At 39.9% G+C, this 19,417-nt stretch overlaps 2 protein-coding genes across 4 annotated transcripts in view; both read right to left on the bottom strand.

The window, feature by feature from the left end:
- The window catches only part of LOC306917958 (uncharacterized protein), a 338,291-nt gene that overhangs the window by 206,582 nt on the left and 112,292 nt on the right, over positions 1-19,417 (bottom strand). The gene's annotated exons all lie outside the window — the stretch shown is intronic.
- LOC306917975 (cysteine/serine-rich nuclear protein 3-like) lies at positions 19-19,350 on the bottom strand (the record flags this gene model as incomplete). The annotated part of the gene is made up of 2 exons (XM_079530876.1): positions 19-48; positions 18,406-19,350. The coding sequence occupies 2 exons, from the start codon at positions 19,348-19,350 to the stop codon at positions 19-21; spliced, it is 975 nt and encodes a 324-aa protein (XP_079387002.1).

Here is a 19,417-nt window from a genome sequence, read left to right as displayed (position 1 = left end):
CCGAGCTAAACAAGCAGTTCATTGCGTCCTGCTCGACTCTGTCCCACTCTGGATCAGAGCTAGTGGGGAAGGACATTATGGAGTGTCGGGGGACGATCGTAGTCAGGACGTCGGCCATTGGGGTGGTGACCTCGACGGATTTGCCCACGGAAGGTTTTTGAAAAGGCAACTGCTTCTTCTGAGCACCTACAGAGAGAAGAGAGATAATTTTAGACCCTTGTGAGTGACTCATGGAATATCATACACAAAATAATACTCCCCAAACATGATCAATTAAAGCTGTGAACTATTAAATCTGTGATTGATACGCTCGGCTCAACAAATACATGAGCTGAGTTACACATTAATTGTATCACTAACACAATGAATTCATCAAGCTACGATTATGTACAAGTTTGACTAGCAGGCTAATAGTTTCACATTAGCCTTGACAGTAAGTAATATATAGAAATAAAACTGCAGGTAAATGGAAACATGTGTAATTCACATGTATTTACTCAAGTTGCATAATACATTTTATTTCAAGATAAGATAAGACGAGAAGTGTACTGTGTGGTTGATGCTTACCTGTACATGTCCTTGAAGAGCGCTGGTATGGTTCAAAGCGATGCTTTTTCAGACCTCCTACTTTGAGTTTTAATCCTTTGCTCTCCTGTTGTCTCCTGGTCATTAATGTAGTCATGGTGTTTTTGTCCTCTTTCTCCTGCTGCTTTCTGTAGGTTCAAATGATCTGCTCTGAAGAAAACACTGATTTACCAACACTATATATGCAGTCTAGTCAGGGTACTTAGTGAAGCTGTAACCTGGTTGGTCAGAGTAGCACGGCCCTCTCTGGCCAATCAGGTAACACCTTTCACAAGGTGTTTGTTGTTGAGGGGAAGGGGGAGGCAGGGAGGGGGGGGGGGGGGGTGGGGTATTGGGCCGTGGCCCCCATTGGCCTACATGAAAGAGCTTAGTTGTCCCCTGTTGTTGTTGATGTCTATTAGTTTTGGTTTTGTGTATTATTATTATTTTTGTTACAAATATTTGTATTGGCACAACTGAAGCACTGCTAAAAGCTGGATTTTAAATAAAGCTTGATGACATCACCAAGATGTCACCACGTTAATGGTGTTTTTTTCAGACCTCCAGTTCTAGGAAACAGAATGGGGTGACTTTTTTAAAATTATTTCCACACAACAGCTCTAAGGTATATAATGACATAGTAAAATGTTGAAAATGAGTGGAATGCCCCTTTAAGAACTGGTTTTCCAGTTAATCTGGAGAAAAACCATTCAATGGTCGAAAACAGAGTCCACTTGAACATAACAGTCCACTTTGGTTGAACAATATTTAGTCTACTAGTCTAGTGATCCATTGAGGAGTTTCTCAAAGTCAAAGCAGGAGCCAGCATAAATATAAAATAACGTTATTGGTATAGCAAATTCCAACAAGGCATTTCAATGTGCTTTGCACACATCAGGAAACATATATAAAATCATTACTAAAACAAAAATACATAAAACATTACAGTGCAGAAGAGAAAGAAAAACTCAATCAAATGCAGTGGGAAACAGAACAGTATTTCATTGTGATGTAAAATAAATAAGAGTGCCAGCATACCTGCGGTTTTCTGGGAGTTCTTCCACATGTGGTGCATAACAACTACTGGTTTATAATAAACCTTAAAAAGCAGTATAGTAGTTCATCCAAAAATGACTTACTCAGTATCTGGATAAATATGTACAATCTAACTATTGAATAAGTGGATATTAATTAATTGTTACTGCAGCAGAGCCATTCATCTTGAGGATTTCTCCACATTATTTCAGTAACATCAGAACCAAGGAGAACCAGCTCTGGTGAAGAAACAACTGCTCATACTGTGATTTACATCCCATTTATCTTAATTTATCTTGGAACACTTACAAACCACAGATAAAAAACAAATCTTGACTTTAAACATTTATTAAAAACAAGAAAACGGAAGTAAAACAGTTAGGCCTATTTGTTTCAAACAATATTTATAAATAGTAGACAAGCCTTCACATCTTGTCTTTTACAAGTAGCCTATATACAGCACCCCTTGTATTTTATGTGTTAGGTTGTAATGTAGGTTCAATTTGTTTCCACTTTAGTATAGAACACAGTGGTCTGGTTTCTGTACAGGACTGGAACAGCAAATAAGTATATTGTCAAATCAAAGTCTCATATCCTATTGTGCGCTATTGGTTTCATTTCATTTCTTATCTATATTTACAGTGAAATCCCATTGTGTAATGTGTAGGCATGTGTGCAGAAACATGTGTCCATAGTATTAATAAATGATCAGGATACGTCAAGATAAATCAGGATATATCATTATACTTATTCAATTATATCCTATATTAATTATTTGTTTGTTCAGTAACAGAGGTTACTGTCTCCATATCCAGTCATATAAGTCATAGTGAAACTGGAAGGGATTGAATGAAAATACACTGAACAAAAACATAAGCTGATACATTTTTGCAGGGTTCTCTCTCAATATGGTGGTGATGAATGCACTTTTATTCAATGTTTTTCAAATGCTAAATAATGAACAAACCCCACATTCTTTCCCCATGTTAAAATGTACACATACTAAATGATGATGGCTGATGCTTCATTCACTATATGCATTCAAATGCAGAGATTAACGTGTTAATGGTCACTCGTTGTCTGGCATTGGACAGATCACCTGCTAATGATCACATTTTGGATGAACTGAGACCATTTCACACCTCTTTGACTCTGATGAGTTTCAGCAGAACTACAGTAATAGGTCTATCATCACATGGAACTGTTATCACTCTTTCAGCTTTCTAGTGTGCAATGTTTCAGGTGTGTTCAAATGGCTATATGTTCTTGTAACAATCATTGCTATTATTGTTTGTGGTGACAATGTTAAAGTGCAATGTTTACTTACAGTGAGTGCACAACATGCTGCTGTTTGTTTTAAAAGGCTTTATACCCTGCTGTATATCAGTGGTTCCCAAACGTCACGCCAAGGACCCCCAAATAGACACTAATGTAATAGCCTTTACTAATACATATATAGGACATGGATGGATGGAAACATGACCGCAAGGACGTTCTATCTAGTATACAATCAATAAATGTAGAGATATAAGTTAACTGGAAAATATGAATGTTTTAAAACCTGTTCTGGGCCATATTTAAGAACGTACACAACGCATATTTCAAGGTAACACGTTTTATTTCAACCATGTTTACAACTTAAAACATATATCAATAGAACAATTATTTACAAAATGTATTGTGCTAATTTCTTCTCAGTTGGAATGCAGCCAATGATGTGAACATAACACAATGTCTAATATAACATGTCTAATATAGGCCTACATAATGTGCAAGGGAATAATACATACAATTAGAAATGCTTATTTTAAAACAAAAATACATAAAACATTACAGTGCAGAAGAGAAAGAAAAACTCAATCAAATGCAGTTTGATGTGATGTCATATACAGTACTGGTATGTACAATATAAACTTGCAAGTGCAATATTAAATACAAAATGTAAAATAAACACATGAAATGTATATAATATACTAATATAGAATCACAGTCTGTTGTGCAGGTGAGAGACAACACTTAGCAGCAGATAATATCACACATGTAAGTGTATACATAACATCATCTATTAGCAGCACTGCAACAGCAGTGTGTATAGTATATAGTCATATAGTAACAGTCAGTGATAGTGCATGTGTTCTTACAGTATAACTACTAAGAGTACTGTGATCACAAATGGTACACCCCATGGGTTACACATGATCTCAGTTTCAGTTGACTGAAGTGTCTTAGGTAGCATAGTGTCCTGTCTGGATCAGTGTTGGCCGACATCACCATATTGTGGCGTTGTCATTGTCAAACATGTACTGTACACAAAATCCAATACCAATAACTGGGAGTGCATTACATTTGCAATGGTTGACCCCACAAACACCTTGAGACGGTCATAGGTGAGGCATGGTGATGAAGGGATGGTCCAACACCTGGTCAGGTGTTATCCTCCCCTCTGGATCCAGATGAAGCATTCGTTTCAACAGGTCCATGAAGACGTCACAAGATGTTTCATCAGCATCGCAACGCAGGGAGGAGAACACTTCTTCCAGTGAGCAAATCACACATGTAAGTGTATACATAACATCCTCTATTAGCAGTTCTGCCTTTAACTCCTGCACTGTGTAATACTCCTCTGGTTCCTGGAAAACACAAAACAAAACATTTTTAGTGATCTGATTGAATGACGTGCAAAGACAGCCTATTCTTGAACATTTCAGAGATGAAGTTGTTACTCCAATATTAGTTGCAGTCATACCTTAAATCTCCATGTATCGTCTTCCTGAATGAAATAGCTAGGCCTATCAATAAATGTAGAGATATAAGTTAACTGGAAAATATGAATGTTTTAAAACCTGTTCTGGGCCATATTTAAGAACGTACACAACGCATATTTCAAGGTAACACGTTTTATTTCAACCATGTTTACAACTTAAAACATATATCAATAGAACAATTATTTACAAAATGTATTGTGCTAATTTCTTCTCAGTTGGAATGCAGCCAATGATGTGAACATAACACAATGACGTGCAAAGACAGCCTATTCTTGAACATTTCAGAGATGAAGTTGTTACTCCAATATTAGTTGCAGTCATACCTTAAATCTCCATGTATCGTCTTCCTGAATGAAATAGCTGCAGGTTGTTTGTCCAGCATCCAAGAGGGATTGCTCTGGCATACCAAGTGTCAAGAGGATGGATTGAACCTGTAGAAAAAACACAGGATATTTCACATATTGAGAATATTTCATTAACAGTGTTAGGCTATAACTATGAATTAAAGAGTACAGTCAGGATGCATGTAGTAATGTACAGTGCATCAGCACAATACTCACCACATCATATTCAGTCTTCCCGCCAAAGAGATCACGGAACAGCATCCCATTAACCACCATACAGCCCAGTGACCACATGTCAAGTGCCTCTGTGATCGGGAGGCCCAGGAAGAGTTCTGGTGATCTGTGGGTTGTAAAAGAAAAGGATAATGTTAGCAACTTTCAAGTTTCTTCAAGTTCTCAATTGCACTCGTTACACTTCCATTTTAATATTTGTTTGCATTGAGCTTTCAGTGAAGCAGATAATAAGGCTCACCTATACTCAAGAGGAGGTCTGATCCTCCGTTGCTTGGTCTCAGAGACAGGAACGGCCAGACCAAAGTCAATGAGTTTGACTTTGAGGGGTTGTTGTCGTTGGTTCACCAGCATGATGTTGTCTAGTTTGATGTCTGTGTGGATCAGACCGATTCCCTTCAGGGCCTGGAGTGCAATGGCAAGCTGCAAGACAAGAATAAAGAGCATGATCAGAAATTCAGAAATTCAACTCAGTATCTTTGTATCAATATTTTTTCCATCACTTTAAAATGTAATTGTCAAAGCCATACCTGCTGTATGATGCATCTCGTCTCCATCATGGACATAGGGGCATGTCTCTCGTTCAAGAAATCCAGGAGATTAACATCCAGAGACTCAAACACCATGCATCTCAATCCTTTATGCACAAAGCTGTCGTAAAATCTCACTGTTCCACACGTGTCAGGGTCCAGGACTTTCATCATTTGCAACACAGCCATCTAGGAATACAAGAAAGATTTAGATTAGATAACTTAATGATAAATCAGAGCCAAATATTAAAATCTTCAAGAACAATGCTATTGCTTACCTCATGTGCTGCCAATTCATCGTGATTGTGGCGATTCTTCAATATCTTGATGGCCACTGTGTCACCGGTGAACGTGCTGATGGCTTTGGCCACCGTCCCAAAGCTTCCTTCCCCCATGAAGCTCTGGACCAGGTACTGGCCTCTGTCCAGCAGGTCCATCTCAGACACCATGTAACTCTCTGGACCGTCCAAGTGTTGGGAGGAGCTGGAGGTCACCATGACCAGTGGTGTTGGGGACGGGACATCAACAGCGTTGAACACGCCGTCCAGCTTGACTCTGCCCCCCTCTGGATCCGAGCTAAACAAGCAGTTCATTGCGTCCTGCTCGACTCTGTCCCACTCTGGATCAGAGCTAGTGGGGAAGGACATTATGGAGTGTCGGGGGACGATCGTAGTCAGGACGTCGGCCATTGGGGTGGTGACCTCGACGGATTTGCCCACGGAAGGTTTTTGAAAAGGCAACTGCTTCTTCTGAGCACCTACAGAGAGAAGAGAGATAATTTTAGACCCTTGTGAGTGACTCATGGAATATCATACACAAAATAATACTCCCCAAACATGATCAATTAAAGCTGTGAACTATTAAATCTGTGATTGATACGCTCGGCTCAACAAATACATGAGCTGAGTTACACAATTATTGTATCACTAACACAATGAATTCATCAAGCTACGATTATGTACAAGTTTGACTAGCAGGCTAATAGTTTCACATTAGCCTTGACAGTAAGTAATATATAGAAATAAAACTGCAGGTAAATGGAAACATGTGTAATTCACATGTATTTACTCAAGTTGCATAATACATTTTATTTCAAGATAAGATAAGACGAGAAGTGTACTGTGTGGTTGATGCTTACCTGTACATGTCCTTGAAGAGCGCTGGTATGGTTCAAAGCGATGCTTTTTCAGACCTCCTACTTTGAGTTTTAATCCTTTGCTCTCCTGTTGTCTCCTGGTCATTAATGTAGTCATGGTGTGTTTGTCCTCTATCTTTCTCCTGCTGCTTTCTGTAGGTTCAAATGATCTGCTCTGAAGAAAACACTGATTTACCAACACTATATATGCAGTCTAGTCAGGGTACTTAGTGAAGCTGTAACCTGGTTGGTCAGAGTAGCACGGCCCTCTCTGGCCAATCAGGTAACACCTTTCACAAGGTGTTTGTTGTTGAGGGGAAGGGGGAGGCAGGGAGGGGGGGGGGGTGGGGTATTGGGCCGTGGCCCCCATTGGCCTACATGAAAGAGCTTAGTTGTCCCCTGTTGTTGTTGATGTCTATTAGTTTTGGTTTTGTGTATTATTATTATTTTTGTTACAAATATTTGTATTGGCACAACTGAAGCACTGCTAAAAGCTGGATTTTAAATAAAGCTTGATGACATCACCAAGATGTCACCACGTTAATGGTGTTTTTTTCAGACCTCCAGTTCTAGGAAACAGAATGGGGTGACTTTTTTTAAAATTATTTCCACACAACAGCTCTAAGGTATATAATGACATAGTAAAATGTTGAAAATGAGTGGAATGCCCCTTTAAGAACTGGTTTTGGTAAGTGTATGTAAGTACATTGCAAGGAATGAGTGCATTCGCCATGTACTTGAAGGAAGCCTAATCCAATCACTCTTAGATTATCTCCAGTTTAAGTTTAAGAGTTTAAGTTTACCTTATTGTTGTAGGACTTTTGGTTTATTTAGCCTTATTGGGGTTAATTCACCCCATGGCTCCATTTCAACAAAGACAAATTTACATGTGTTTCTCTTTTGTTTCCTGAGCCCGGTGTCTAATGGCCCATTTGGTGTCAGTGACACCTCTATGCTTCTTGTCCCAGGCTGGTTTGGAATGTGCTAATGTGTCCCCTATTCAAAGTCTGATTTCCATTGAGTGTTGGCTTTGTCTATGTGGCTGGGGAGTTTTGGTACAAAATCAAAACAACTTGTCTAATATTGTCTAAGGTATATAATGACATAGTAAAATGTTGAAAATGAGTGGAATGCCCCTTTAAGAACTGGTTTTCCAGTTAATCTGGAGAAAAACCATTCAATGGTCGAAAACAGAGTCCACTTGAACATAACAGTCCACTTTGGTTGAACAATATTTAGTCTACTAGTCTAGTGATCCATTGAGGAGTTTCTTAAAGTCAAAGCAGGAGCCAGCATAAATATAAAATAACGTTATTGGTATAGCAAATTCCAACAAGGCATTTCAATGTGCTTTGCACACATCAGGAAACATATATAAAATCATAACTAAAACAAAAATACATAAAACATTACAGTGCAGAAGAGAAAGAAAAACTCAATCAAATGCAGTGGGAAACAGAACAGTATTTCATTGTGATGTAAAATACATAAGAGTGCCAGCATACCTGCTGTTTTCTGGGAGTTCTTCCACATGTGGTGCATAACAACTGCTGGTTTATAATAAACCTTAAAAAAAAGTATAGTAGTTCATCCAAAAATGACTTACTCAGTATCTGGATAAATATGTACAATCTAACTATTGAATAAGTGGATATGAATTAATTGTTACTGCAGCAGAGCCATTCATCTTGAGGATTTCTCCACATTATTTCAGTAACATCAGAACCAAGGAGAACCAGCTCTGGTGAAGAAACAACTGCTCATACTGTGATTTACATCCCATTTATCTTAATTTATCTTGGAACACTTACAAACCACAGATAAAAAACAAATCTTGACTTTAAACATGTATTAAAAACAAGAAAACGGAAGTAAAACAGTTAGGCCTATTTGTTTCAAACAATATTTATAAATAGTAGACAAGCCTTCACATCTTGTCTTTTACAAGTAGCCTATATACAGCACCCCTTGTATTTTATGTGTTAGGTTGTAATGTAGGTTCAATTTGTTTCCACTTTAGTATAGAAGACAGTGGTCTGGTTTCTGTACAGGACTGGAACAGCAAATAAGTATATTGTCAAATCAAAGTCTCATATCCTATTGTGCGCTATTGGTTTCATTTCATTTCTTATCTATATTTACAGTGAAATCCCATTGTGTAATGTGTAGGCCTGTGTGCAGAAACATGTGTCCATAGTATTAATAAATGATCAGGATAAGTCAAGATAAATCAGGATATATCATTATACTTATTCAATTATATCCTATATTAATTATTTGTTTGTTCAGTAACAGAGGTTACTGTCTCCATATCCAGTCATATAAGTCATAGTGAAACTGGAAGGGATTGAATGAAAATACACTGAACAAAAACATAAGCTGATACATTTTTGCAGGGTTCTCTCTCAATATGGTGGTGATGAATGCACTTTTATTCAATGTTTTTCAAATGCTAAATAATGAACAAACCCCACATTCTTTCCCCATGTTAAAATGTACACATGCTAAATGATGATGGCTGATGCTTCATTCACTATATGCATTCAAATGCAGAGATTAACGTGTTAATGGTCACTCGTTGTCTGGCATTGGACAGATCACCTGCTAATGATCACATTTTGGATGAACTGAGACCATTTCACACCTCTTTGACTCTGATGAGTTTCAGCAGAACTACAGTAATAGGTCTATCATCACATGGAACTGTTATCACTCTTTCAGCTTTCTAGTGTGCAATGTTTCAGGTGTGTTAAAATGGCTATATGTTCTTGTAACAATCATTGCTATTATTGTTTGTGGTGACAATGTTAAAGTGCAATGTTTACTTACAGTGAGTGCACAACATGCTGCTGTTTGTTTTAAAAGGCTTTATACCCTGCTGTATATCAGTGGTTCCCAAACGTCACGCCAAGGACCCCCAAATAGACACTAATTACTAGCCTTTACTAATACATATATAGGACATGGATGGATGGAAACATGACCGCAAGGACGTTCTATCTAGTATACAAACAATAAATGTAGAGATATAAGTTAACTGGAAAATATTAATGTTTTAAAACCTGTTCTGGGCCATATTTAAGAACGTACACAACGCATATTTCAAGGTAACACGTTTTATTTCAACCATGTTTACAACTTAAAACATATATCAATAGAACAATTATTTACAAAATGTATTGTGCTAATTTCTTCTCAGTTGGAATGCAGCCAATGATGTGAACATAACACAATGTCTAATATAACATGTCTAATATAGTATAATGTGCAAGGGAATAATACATACAATTAGAAATGCTTATTTTAAAACAAAAATACATAACACATTACAGTGCAGAAGAGAAAGAAAAACTCAATCAAATGCAGTTTGATGTGATGTCATATACAGTACTGGTATGTACAATATAAACTTGCAAGTGCAATATTAAATACAAAATGTAAAATAAACACATGAAATGTATATAATATACTAATATAGAATCACAGTCTGTTGTGCAGGTGAGAGACAACACTTAGCAGCAGATAATATCACACATGTAAGTGTATACATAACATCATCTATTAGCAGCACTGCAACAGCAGTGTGTATAGTATATAGTCATATAGTAACAGTCAGTGATAGTGCATGTGTTCTTACAGTATAACTACTAAGAGTACTGTGATCACAAATGGTACACCCCATGGGTCACACATGATCTCAGTTTCAGTTGACTGAAGTGTCTTAGGTAGCATAGTGTCCTGTCTGGATCAGTGTTGGCCGACATCACCATATTGTGGCGTTGTCATAGTCAAACATGTACTGTACACAAAATCCAATACCAATAACTGGGAGTGCATTACATTTGCAATGGTTGACCCCACAAACACCTTGAGACGGTCATAGGTGAGGCATGGTGATGAAGGGATGGTCCAACACCTGGTCAGGTGTTATCCTCCCCTCTGGATCCAGATGAAGCATTCGTTTCAACAGGTCCATGAAGACGTCACAAGATGTTTCATCAGCATCGCAACGCAGGGAGGAGAACACTTCTTCCAGTGAGCAAATCACACATGTAAGTGTATACATAACATCCTCTATTAGCAGTTCTGCCTTTAACTCCTGCACTGTGTAATACTCCTCTGGTTCCTGGAAAACACAAAACAAAACATTTTTAGTGATCTGATTGAATGACGTGCAAAGACAGCCTATTCTTGAACATTTCAGAGATGAAGTTGTTACTCCAATATTAGTTGCAGTCATACCTTAAATCTCCATGTATCGTCTTCCTGAATGAAATAGCTGCAGGTTGTTTGTCCAGCATCCAAGAGGGATTGCTCTGGCATACCAAGTGTCAAGAGGATGGATTGAACCTGTAGAAAAAACACAGGATATTTCACATATTGAGAATATTTCATTAACAGTGTTAGGCTATAACTATGGATTAAAGAGTACAGTCAGGATGCATGTAGTAATGTACAGTGCATCAGCACAATACTCACCACATCATATTCAGTCTTCCCGCCAAAGAGATCACGGAACAGCATCCCATTAACCACCATACAGCCCAGTGACCACATGTCAAGTGCCTCTGTGATCGGGAGGCCCAGGAAGAGTTCTGGTGATCTGTGGGTTGTAAAAGAAAAGGATAATGTTAGCAACTTTCAAGTTTCTTCAAGTTCTCAATTGCACTCGTTACACTTTCCATTTTAATATTTGTTTGCATTGAGCTTTCAGTGAAGCAGATAATAAGGCTCACCTATACTGAAGAGGAGGTCTGATCCTCCGTTGCTTGGTCTCAGAGACAGGAACGGCCAGACCAAAGTCAATGAGTTTGACTTTGAGGGGTTGTTGTCGTTGGTTCACCAGCATGATGTTGTCTAGTTTGATGTCTGTGTGGATCAGACCGATTCCCTTCAGGGCCTGGAGTGCAATGGCAAGCTGCAAGACAAGAATAAAGAGCATGATCAGAAATTCAGAAATTCAACTCAGTATCTTTGTATCAATATTTTTTCCATTACTTTAAAATGTAATTGTCAAAGCCATACCTGCTGTATGATGCATCTCGTCTCCATCATGGACATATGGACATGTCTCTCGTTCAAGAAATCCAGGAGATTAACATCCAGAGACTCAAACACCATGCATCTCAATCCTTTATGCACAAAGCTGTCGTAAAATCTCACTGTTCCACACGTGTCAGGGTCCAGGACTTTCATCATTTGCAACACAGCCATCTAGGAATACAAGAAAGATTTAGATTAGATAACTTAATGATAAATCAGCCAAATATTAAAATCTTCAAGAACAATGCTATTGCTTACCTCATGTGCTGCCAATTCATCGTGATTGTGGCGATTCTTCAATATCTTGATGGCCACTGTGTCACCGGTGAACGTGCTGATGGCTTTGGCCACCGTCCCAAAGCTTCCTTCCCCCATGAAGCTCTGGACCAGGTACTGGCCTCTGTCCAGCAGGTCCATCTCAGACACCATGTAACTCTCTGGACCGTCCGAGTGTTGGGAGGAGCTGGAGGTCACCATGACCAGTGGTGTTGGGGACGGGACATCAACAGAGTTGAACACGCCGTCCAGCTTGTCTCTACGGTCAGGCGTATCATCTTGTAGTAGCCTCTCTAGTTCTAGCCTCATGACGGTGTCGATGTAGTGGGTCTGCACGCGTCTGGAGTTGAACTCTACGCGTCCCTGAATGTTTGCGCAGCCGTCTTTAGTGCAGCATGGGAGGCATGCGTCCATGTGGCACTTGATTCCTGCCAGACTGCATTCACAAGTCTCTGGCTCACAGAAACCCTGGCAATTGCATCCAGAGTCCTCCCTGAAGACACGCAGGGAATGCAGCTGTCTCTTCTCCTCTTTGTCAATGTGCTTCACACCTGCTGCTCGCAGGAGTGCCTGTCTGTGCTTGTAGGAGTACGGCTGCAGGAAGCTGTTCCCATCCTCCAGCTCGGCGTCGGTGATGTGGACGTCAGTGTCTCCGTCTGGGACCTGGTCTGCAGTCAGTCGCTCATATTCTCTCTGGTCAATGATAACATTGGCCATCAACTGGTGTCTCAAAGCCTCAAGCTTCTCCTCTCTCCGTCTCTCTCGTAGTCTCTCTCTGCGCCAACTCCGTTGTTCCAGGGCGTGCTCTGCCATTGTGTATCTGCGGAGAGTGCTGTGCCTGTGCAACATGCCCAGACTGGCACCCCCGCGAAAGGGTACGCTAGTGAAACCCTGGCATTGTGGGAAGTAGAACACCGTCACCAGATCAAAGCGCACGTTGCTCTGCCTCCCTTCCAGCTTTGGCCTCTTCAGAATAGACTGGATGGGTTGACTGGCAGCAGGTGAAGCAGAACCATTAGTTGTAAAGTCCTGGCTTTCTGAGGAGCTGCTCTCCCCATCAGAATCCCATTCCGTGGAGGCAGGAGAAGGCAGGGACGATGATGGAGGTGAGGAGTAGAATGGATCTTCATCGTCGACCTCCTCAAACTTTCTTTTCAGAATACCTCTCATGACTCGACGGTGGCGCTTCACTCACGACGGAATCAAATATAAAGGAGAGCTGGAAAAGTAGACGTTTCGGACTGGTTGGTCCTTCCTCAGGCAAGATTCTGTTAGAGAATGATTAGTTGTGCTGGAGCCCTGGTTTTATGTGTTCCTAATGGTGGGCGTGACTCATAGTCATTCGGCCAATTAGCTTTGTTGATGGGTGTGGTTTACTTGGCCATTGTTTAATTCCGTCCAATCAGAATCAATGGGTGTGTGTTCTCTTGTTCTGGTTTCTTTCATTTGTAGTGTGGTTTTTGTAGAGGCAACATGTCTTTACTGGAGAATCAGTAATAATTATAATAGACTTCCCCCAAGTTACAGGTACAAGCTCGACTGGGGGGACCTGGGGACTTCAGTGCAATGTACCTACATATGTTGCGACCGAAGGTCGCAACATATGTAAGTGCATGTAAGTACATTGCAAGGAATGAGTGCATTCGCCATGTACTTGAAGGAAGCCTAATCCAATCACTCTTAGATTATCTCCAGTTTAAGTTTAAGAGTTTAAGTTTACCTTATTGTTGTAGGACTTTTGGTTTATTTAGCCTTATTGGGGTTAATTCACCCCATGGCTCCATTTCAACAAAGACAAATTTACATGTGTTTCTCTTTTGTTTCCTGAGCCCGGTGTCTAATGGCCCATTTGGTGTCAGTGACACCTCTATGCTTCTTGTCCCAGGCTGGTTTGGAATGTGCTAATGTGTCCCCTATTCAAAGTCTGATTTCCATTGAGTGTTGGCTTTGTCTATGTGGCTGGGGAGTTTTGGTACAAAATCAGAACAACTTGTCTAATATTTTGGCATGTTTAATGCAGCTCTAAGGTATATAATGACATAGTAAAATGTTGAAAATGAGTGGAATGCCCCTTTAAGAACTGGTTTTCCAGTTAATCTGGAGAAAAACCATTCAATGGTCGAAAACAGAGTCCACTTGAACATAACAGTCCACTTTGGTTGAACAATATTTAGTCTACTAGTCTAGTGATCCATTGAGGAGTTTCTTAAAGTCAAAGCAGGAGCCAGCATAAATATAAAATAACGTTATTGGTATAGCAAATTCCAACAAGGCATTTCAATGTGCTTTGCACACATCAGGAAACATATATAAAATCATAACTAAAACAAAAATACATAAAACATTACAGTGCAGAAGAGAAAGAAAAACTCAATCAAATGCAGTGGGAAACAGAACAGTATTTCATTGTGATGTAAAATAAATAAGAGTGCCAGCATACCTGCTGTTTTCTGGGAGTTCTTCCACATGTGGTGCATAACAACTGCTGGTTTATAATAAACCTTAAAAAGCAGTATAGTAGTTAATCCAAAAATGACTTACTCAGTATCTGGATAAATATGTACAATCTAACTATTGAATAAGTGGATATGAATTAATTGTTACTGCAGCAGAGCCATTCATCTTGAGGATTTCTCCACATTATTTCAGTAACATCAGAACCAAGGAGAACCAGCTCTGGTGAAGAAACAACTGCTCATACTGTGATTTACATCCCATTTATCTTAATTTATCTTGGAACACTTACAAACCACAGATAAAAAACAAATCTTGACTTTAAACATTTATTAAAAACAAGAAAACGGAAGTAAAACAGTTAGGCCTATTTGTTTCAAACAATATTTATAAATAGTAGACAAGCCTTCACATCTTGTCTTTTACAAGTAGCCTATATACAGCACCCCTTGTATTTTATGTGTTAGGTTGTAATGTAGGTTCAATTTGTTTCCACTTTAGTATAGAAGACAGTGGTCTGGTTTCTGTACAGGACTGGAACAGCAAATAAGTATATTGTCAAATCAAAGTCTCATATTCTATTGTGCGCTATTGGTTTCATTTCATTTCTTATCTATATTTACAGTGAAATCCCATTGTGTAATGTGTAGGCCTGTGTGCAGAAACATGTGTCCATAGTATTAATAAATGATCAGGATAAGTCAAGATAAATCAGGATATATCATTATACTTATTCAATTATATCCTATATTAATTATTTGTTTGTTCAGTAACAGAGGTTACTGTCTCCATATCCAGTCATATAAGTCATAGTGAAACTGGAAGGGATTGAATGAAAATACACTGAACAAAAACATAAGCTGATACATTTTTGCAGGGTTCTCTCTCAATATGGTGGTGATGAATGCACTTTTATTCAATGTTTTTCAAATGCTAAATAATGAACAAACCCCACATTCTTTCCCCATGTTAAAATGTACACATGCTAAATGATGATGGCTGATGCTTCATTCACTATATGCATTCAAATGCAGAGATTAATGTGTTAATGGTCACTCGTTGTCTGGCATTGGACAGATCACCTGCTAATGATCACATTTTGGATGAACTGAGACCATTTCACACCTCTTTGACTCTGATGAGTTTCAGCAGAACTACAGTAATAGGTCTATCATCACATGGAACTGTTATCACTCTTTCAGCTTTCTAGTGTGCAATGTTTCAGGTGTGTTAAAATGGCTATATGTTCTTGTAACAATCATTGCTATTATTGTTTGTGGTGACAATGTTAAAGTGCAATGTTTACTTACAGTGAGTGCACAACATGCTGCTGTTTGTTTTAAAAGGCTTTATACCCTGCTGTATATCAGTGGTTCCCAAACGTCACGCCAAGGACCCCCAAATAGACACTAATTTAATAGCCTTTACTAATACATATATAGGACATGGATGGATGGAAACATGACCGCAAGGACGTTCTATCTAGTATACAATCAATAAATGTAGAGATATAAGTTAACTGGAAAATATGAATGTTTTAAAACCTGTTCTGGGCCATATTTAAGAACGTACACAACGCATATTTCAAGGTAACACGTTTTATTTCAACCATGTTTACAACTTAAAACATATATCAATAGAACAATTATTTACAAAATGTATTGTGCTAATTTCTTCTCAGTTGGAATGCAGCCAATGATGTGAACATAACACAATGTCTAATATAACATGTCTAATATAGTATAATGTGCAAGGGAATAATACATACAATTAGAAATGCTTATTTTAAAACAAAAATACATAACACATTACAGTGCAGAAGAGAAAGAAAAACTCAATCAAATGCAGTTTGATGTGATGTCATATACAGTACTGGTATGTACAATATAAACTTGCAAGTGCAATATTAAATACAAAATGTAAAATAAACACATGAAATGTATATAATATACTAATATAGAATCACAGTCTGTTGTGCAGGTGAGAGACAACACTTAGCAGCAGATAATATCACACATGTAAGTGTATACATAACATCATCTATTAGCAGCACTGCAACAGCAGTGTGTATAGTATATAGTCATATAGTAACAGTCAGTGATAGTGCATGTGTTCTTACAGTATAACTACTAAGAGTACTGTGATCACAAATGGTACACCCCATGGGTCACACATGATCTCAGTTTCAGTTGACTGAAGTGTCTTAGGTAGCATAGTGTCCTGTCTGGATCAGTGTTGGCCGACATCACCATATTGTGGCGTTGTCATAGTCAAACATGTACTGTACACAAAATCCAATACCAATAACTGGGAGTGCATTACATTTGCAATGGTTGACCCCACAAACACCTTGAGACGGTCATAGTTGAGGCATGGTGATGAAGGGATGGTCCAACACCTGGTCAGGTGTTATCCTCCCCTCTGGATCCAGATGAAGCATTCGTTTCAACAGGTCCATGAAGACGTCACAAGATGTTTCATCAGCATCGCAACGCAGGGAGGAGAACACTTCTTCCAGTGAGCAAATCACACATGTAAGTGTATACATAACATCCTCTATTAGCAGTTCTGCCTTTAACTCCTGCACTGTGTAATACTCCTCTGGTTCCTGGAAAACACAAAACAAAACATTTTTAGTGATCTGATTGAATGACGTGCAAAGACAGCCTATTCTTGAACATTTCAGAGATGAAGTTGTTACTCCAATATTAGTTGCAGTCATACCTTAAATCTCCATGTATCGTCTTCCTGAATGAAATAGCTGCAGGTTGTTTGTCCAGCATCCAAGAGGGATTGCTCTGGCATACCAAGTGTCAAGAGGATGGATTGAACCTGTAGAAAAAACACAGGATATTTCACATATTGAGAATATTTCATTAACAGTGTTAGGCTATAACTATGGATTAAAGAGTACAGTCAGGATGCATGTAGTAATGTACAGTGCATCAGCACAATACTCACCACATCATATTCAGTCTTCCCGCCAAAGAGATCACGGAACAGCATCCCATTAACCACCATACAGCCCAGTGACCACATGTCAAGTGCCTCTGTGATCGGGAGGCCCAGGAAGAGTTCTGGTGATCTGTGGGTTGTAAAAGAAAAGGATAATGTTAGCAACTTTCAAGTTTCTTCAAGTTCTCAATTGCACTCGTTACACTTTCCATTTTAATATTTGTTTGCATTGAGCTTTCAGTGAAGCAGATAATAAGGCTCACCTATACTGAAGAGGAGGTCTGATCCTCCGTTGCTTGGTCTCAGAGACAGGAACGGCCAGACCAAAGTCAATGAGTTTGACTTTGAGGGGTTGTTGTCGTTGGTTCACCAGCATGATGTTGTCTAGTTTGATGTCTGTGTGGATCAGACCGATTCCCTTCAGGGCCTGGAGTGCAATGGCAAGCTGCAAGACAAGAATAAAGAGCATGATCAGAAATTCAGAAATTCAACTCAGTATCTTTGTATCAATATTTTTTCCATTACTTTAAAATGTAATTGTCAAAGCCATACCTGCTGTATGATGCATCTCGTCTCCATCATGGACATATGGACATGTCTCTCGTTCAAGAAATCCAGGAGATTAACATCCAGAGACTCAAACACCATGCATCTCAATCCTTTATGCACAAAGCTGTCGTAAAATCTCACTGTTCCACACGTGTCAGGGTCCAGGACTTTCATCATTTGCAACACAGCCATCTAGGAATACAAGAAAGATTTAGATTAGATAACTTAATGATAAATCAGAGCCAAATATTAAAATCTTCAAGAACAATGCTATTGCTTACCTCATGTGCTGCCAATTCATCGTGATTGTGGCGATTCTTCAATATCTTGATGGCCACTGTGTCACCGGTGAACGTGCTGATGGCTTTGGCCACCGTCCCAAAGCTTCCTTCCCCCATGAAGCTCTGGACCAGGTACTGGCCTCTGTCCAGCAGGTCCATCTCAGACACCATGTAACTCTCTGGACCGTCCGAGTGTTGGGAGGAGCTGGAGGTCACCATGACCAGTGGTGTTGGGGACGGGACATCAACAGAGTTGAACACGCCGTCCAGCTTGTCTCTACGGTCAGGCGTATCATCTTGTAGTAGCCTCTCTAGTTCTAGCCTCATGACGGTGTCGATGTAGTGGGTCTGCACGCGTCTGGAGTTGAACTCTACGCGTCCCTGAATGTTTGCGCAGCCGTCTTTAGTGCAGCATGGGAGGCATGCGTCCATGTGGCACTTGATTCCTGCCAGACTGCATTCACAAGTCTCTGGCTCACAGAAACCCTGGCAATTGCATCCAGAGTCCTCCCTGAAGACACGCAGGGAATGCAGCTGTCTCTTCTCCTCTTTGTCAATGTGCTTCACACCTGCTGCTCGCAGGAGTGCCTGTCTGTGCTTGTAGGAGTACGGCTGCAGGAAGCTGTTCCCATCCTCCAGCTCGGCGTCGGTGATGTGGACGTCAGTGTCTCCGTCTGGGACCTGGTCTGCAGTCAGTCGCTCATATTCTCTCTGGTCAATGATAACATTGGCCATCAACTGGTGTCTCAAAGCCTCAAGCTTCTCCTCTCTCCGTCTCTCTCGTAGTCTCTCTCTGCGCCAACTCCGTTGTTCCAGGGCGTGCTCTGCCATTGTGTATCTGCGGAGAGTGCTGTGCCTGTGCAACATGCCCAGACTGGCACCCCCGCGAAAGGGTACGCTAGTGAAACCCTGGCATTGTGGGAAGTAGAACACCGTCACCAGATCAAAGCGCACGTTGCTCTGCCTCCCTTCCAGCTTTGGCCTCTTCAGAATAGACTGGATGGGTTGACTGGCAGCAGGTGAAGCAGAACCATTAGTTGTAAAGTCCTGGCTTTCTGAGGAGCTGCTCTCCCCATCAGAATCCCATTCCGTGGAGGCAGGAGAAGGCAGGGACGATGATGGAGGTGAGGAGTAGAATGGATCTTCATCGTCGACCTCCTCAAACTTTCTTTTCAGAATACCTCTCATGACTCGACGGTGGCGCTTCACTCACGACGGAATCAAATATAAAGGAGAGCTGGAAAAGTAGACGTTT

Source organism: Electrona antarctica, assembly GCF_951216825.1.
Source record: "Electrona antarctica genome assembly, contig: scaffold_40, whole genome shotgun sequence".
Classification (NCBI taxonomy): Eukaryota; Metazoa; Chordata; class Actinopteri; order Myctophiformes; family Myctophidae; genus Electrona; species Electrona antarctica.
Note: the sequence above shows the minus strand (reverse complement) of the source record. Positions and strands in the feature narration are given on the sequence as shown.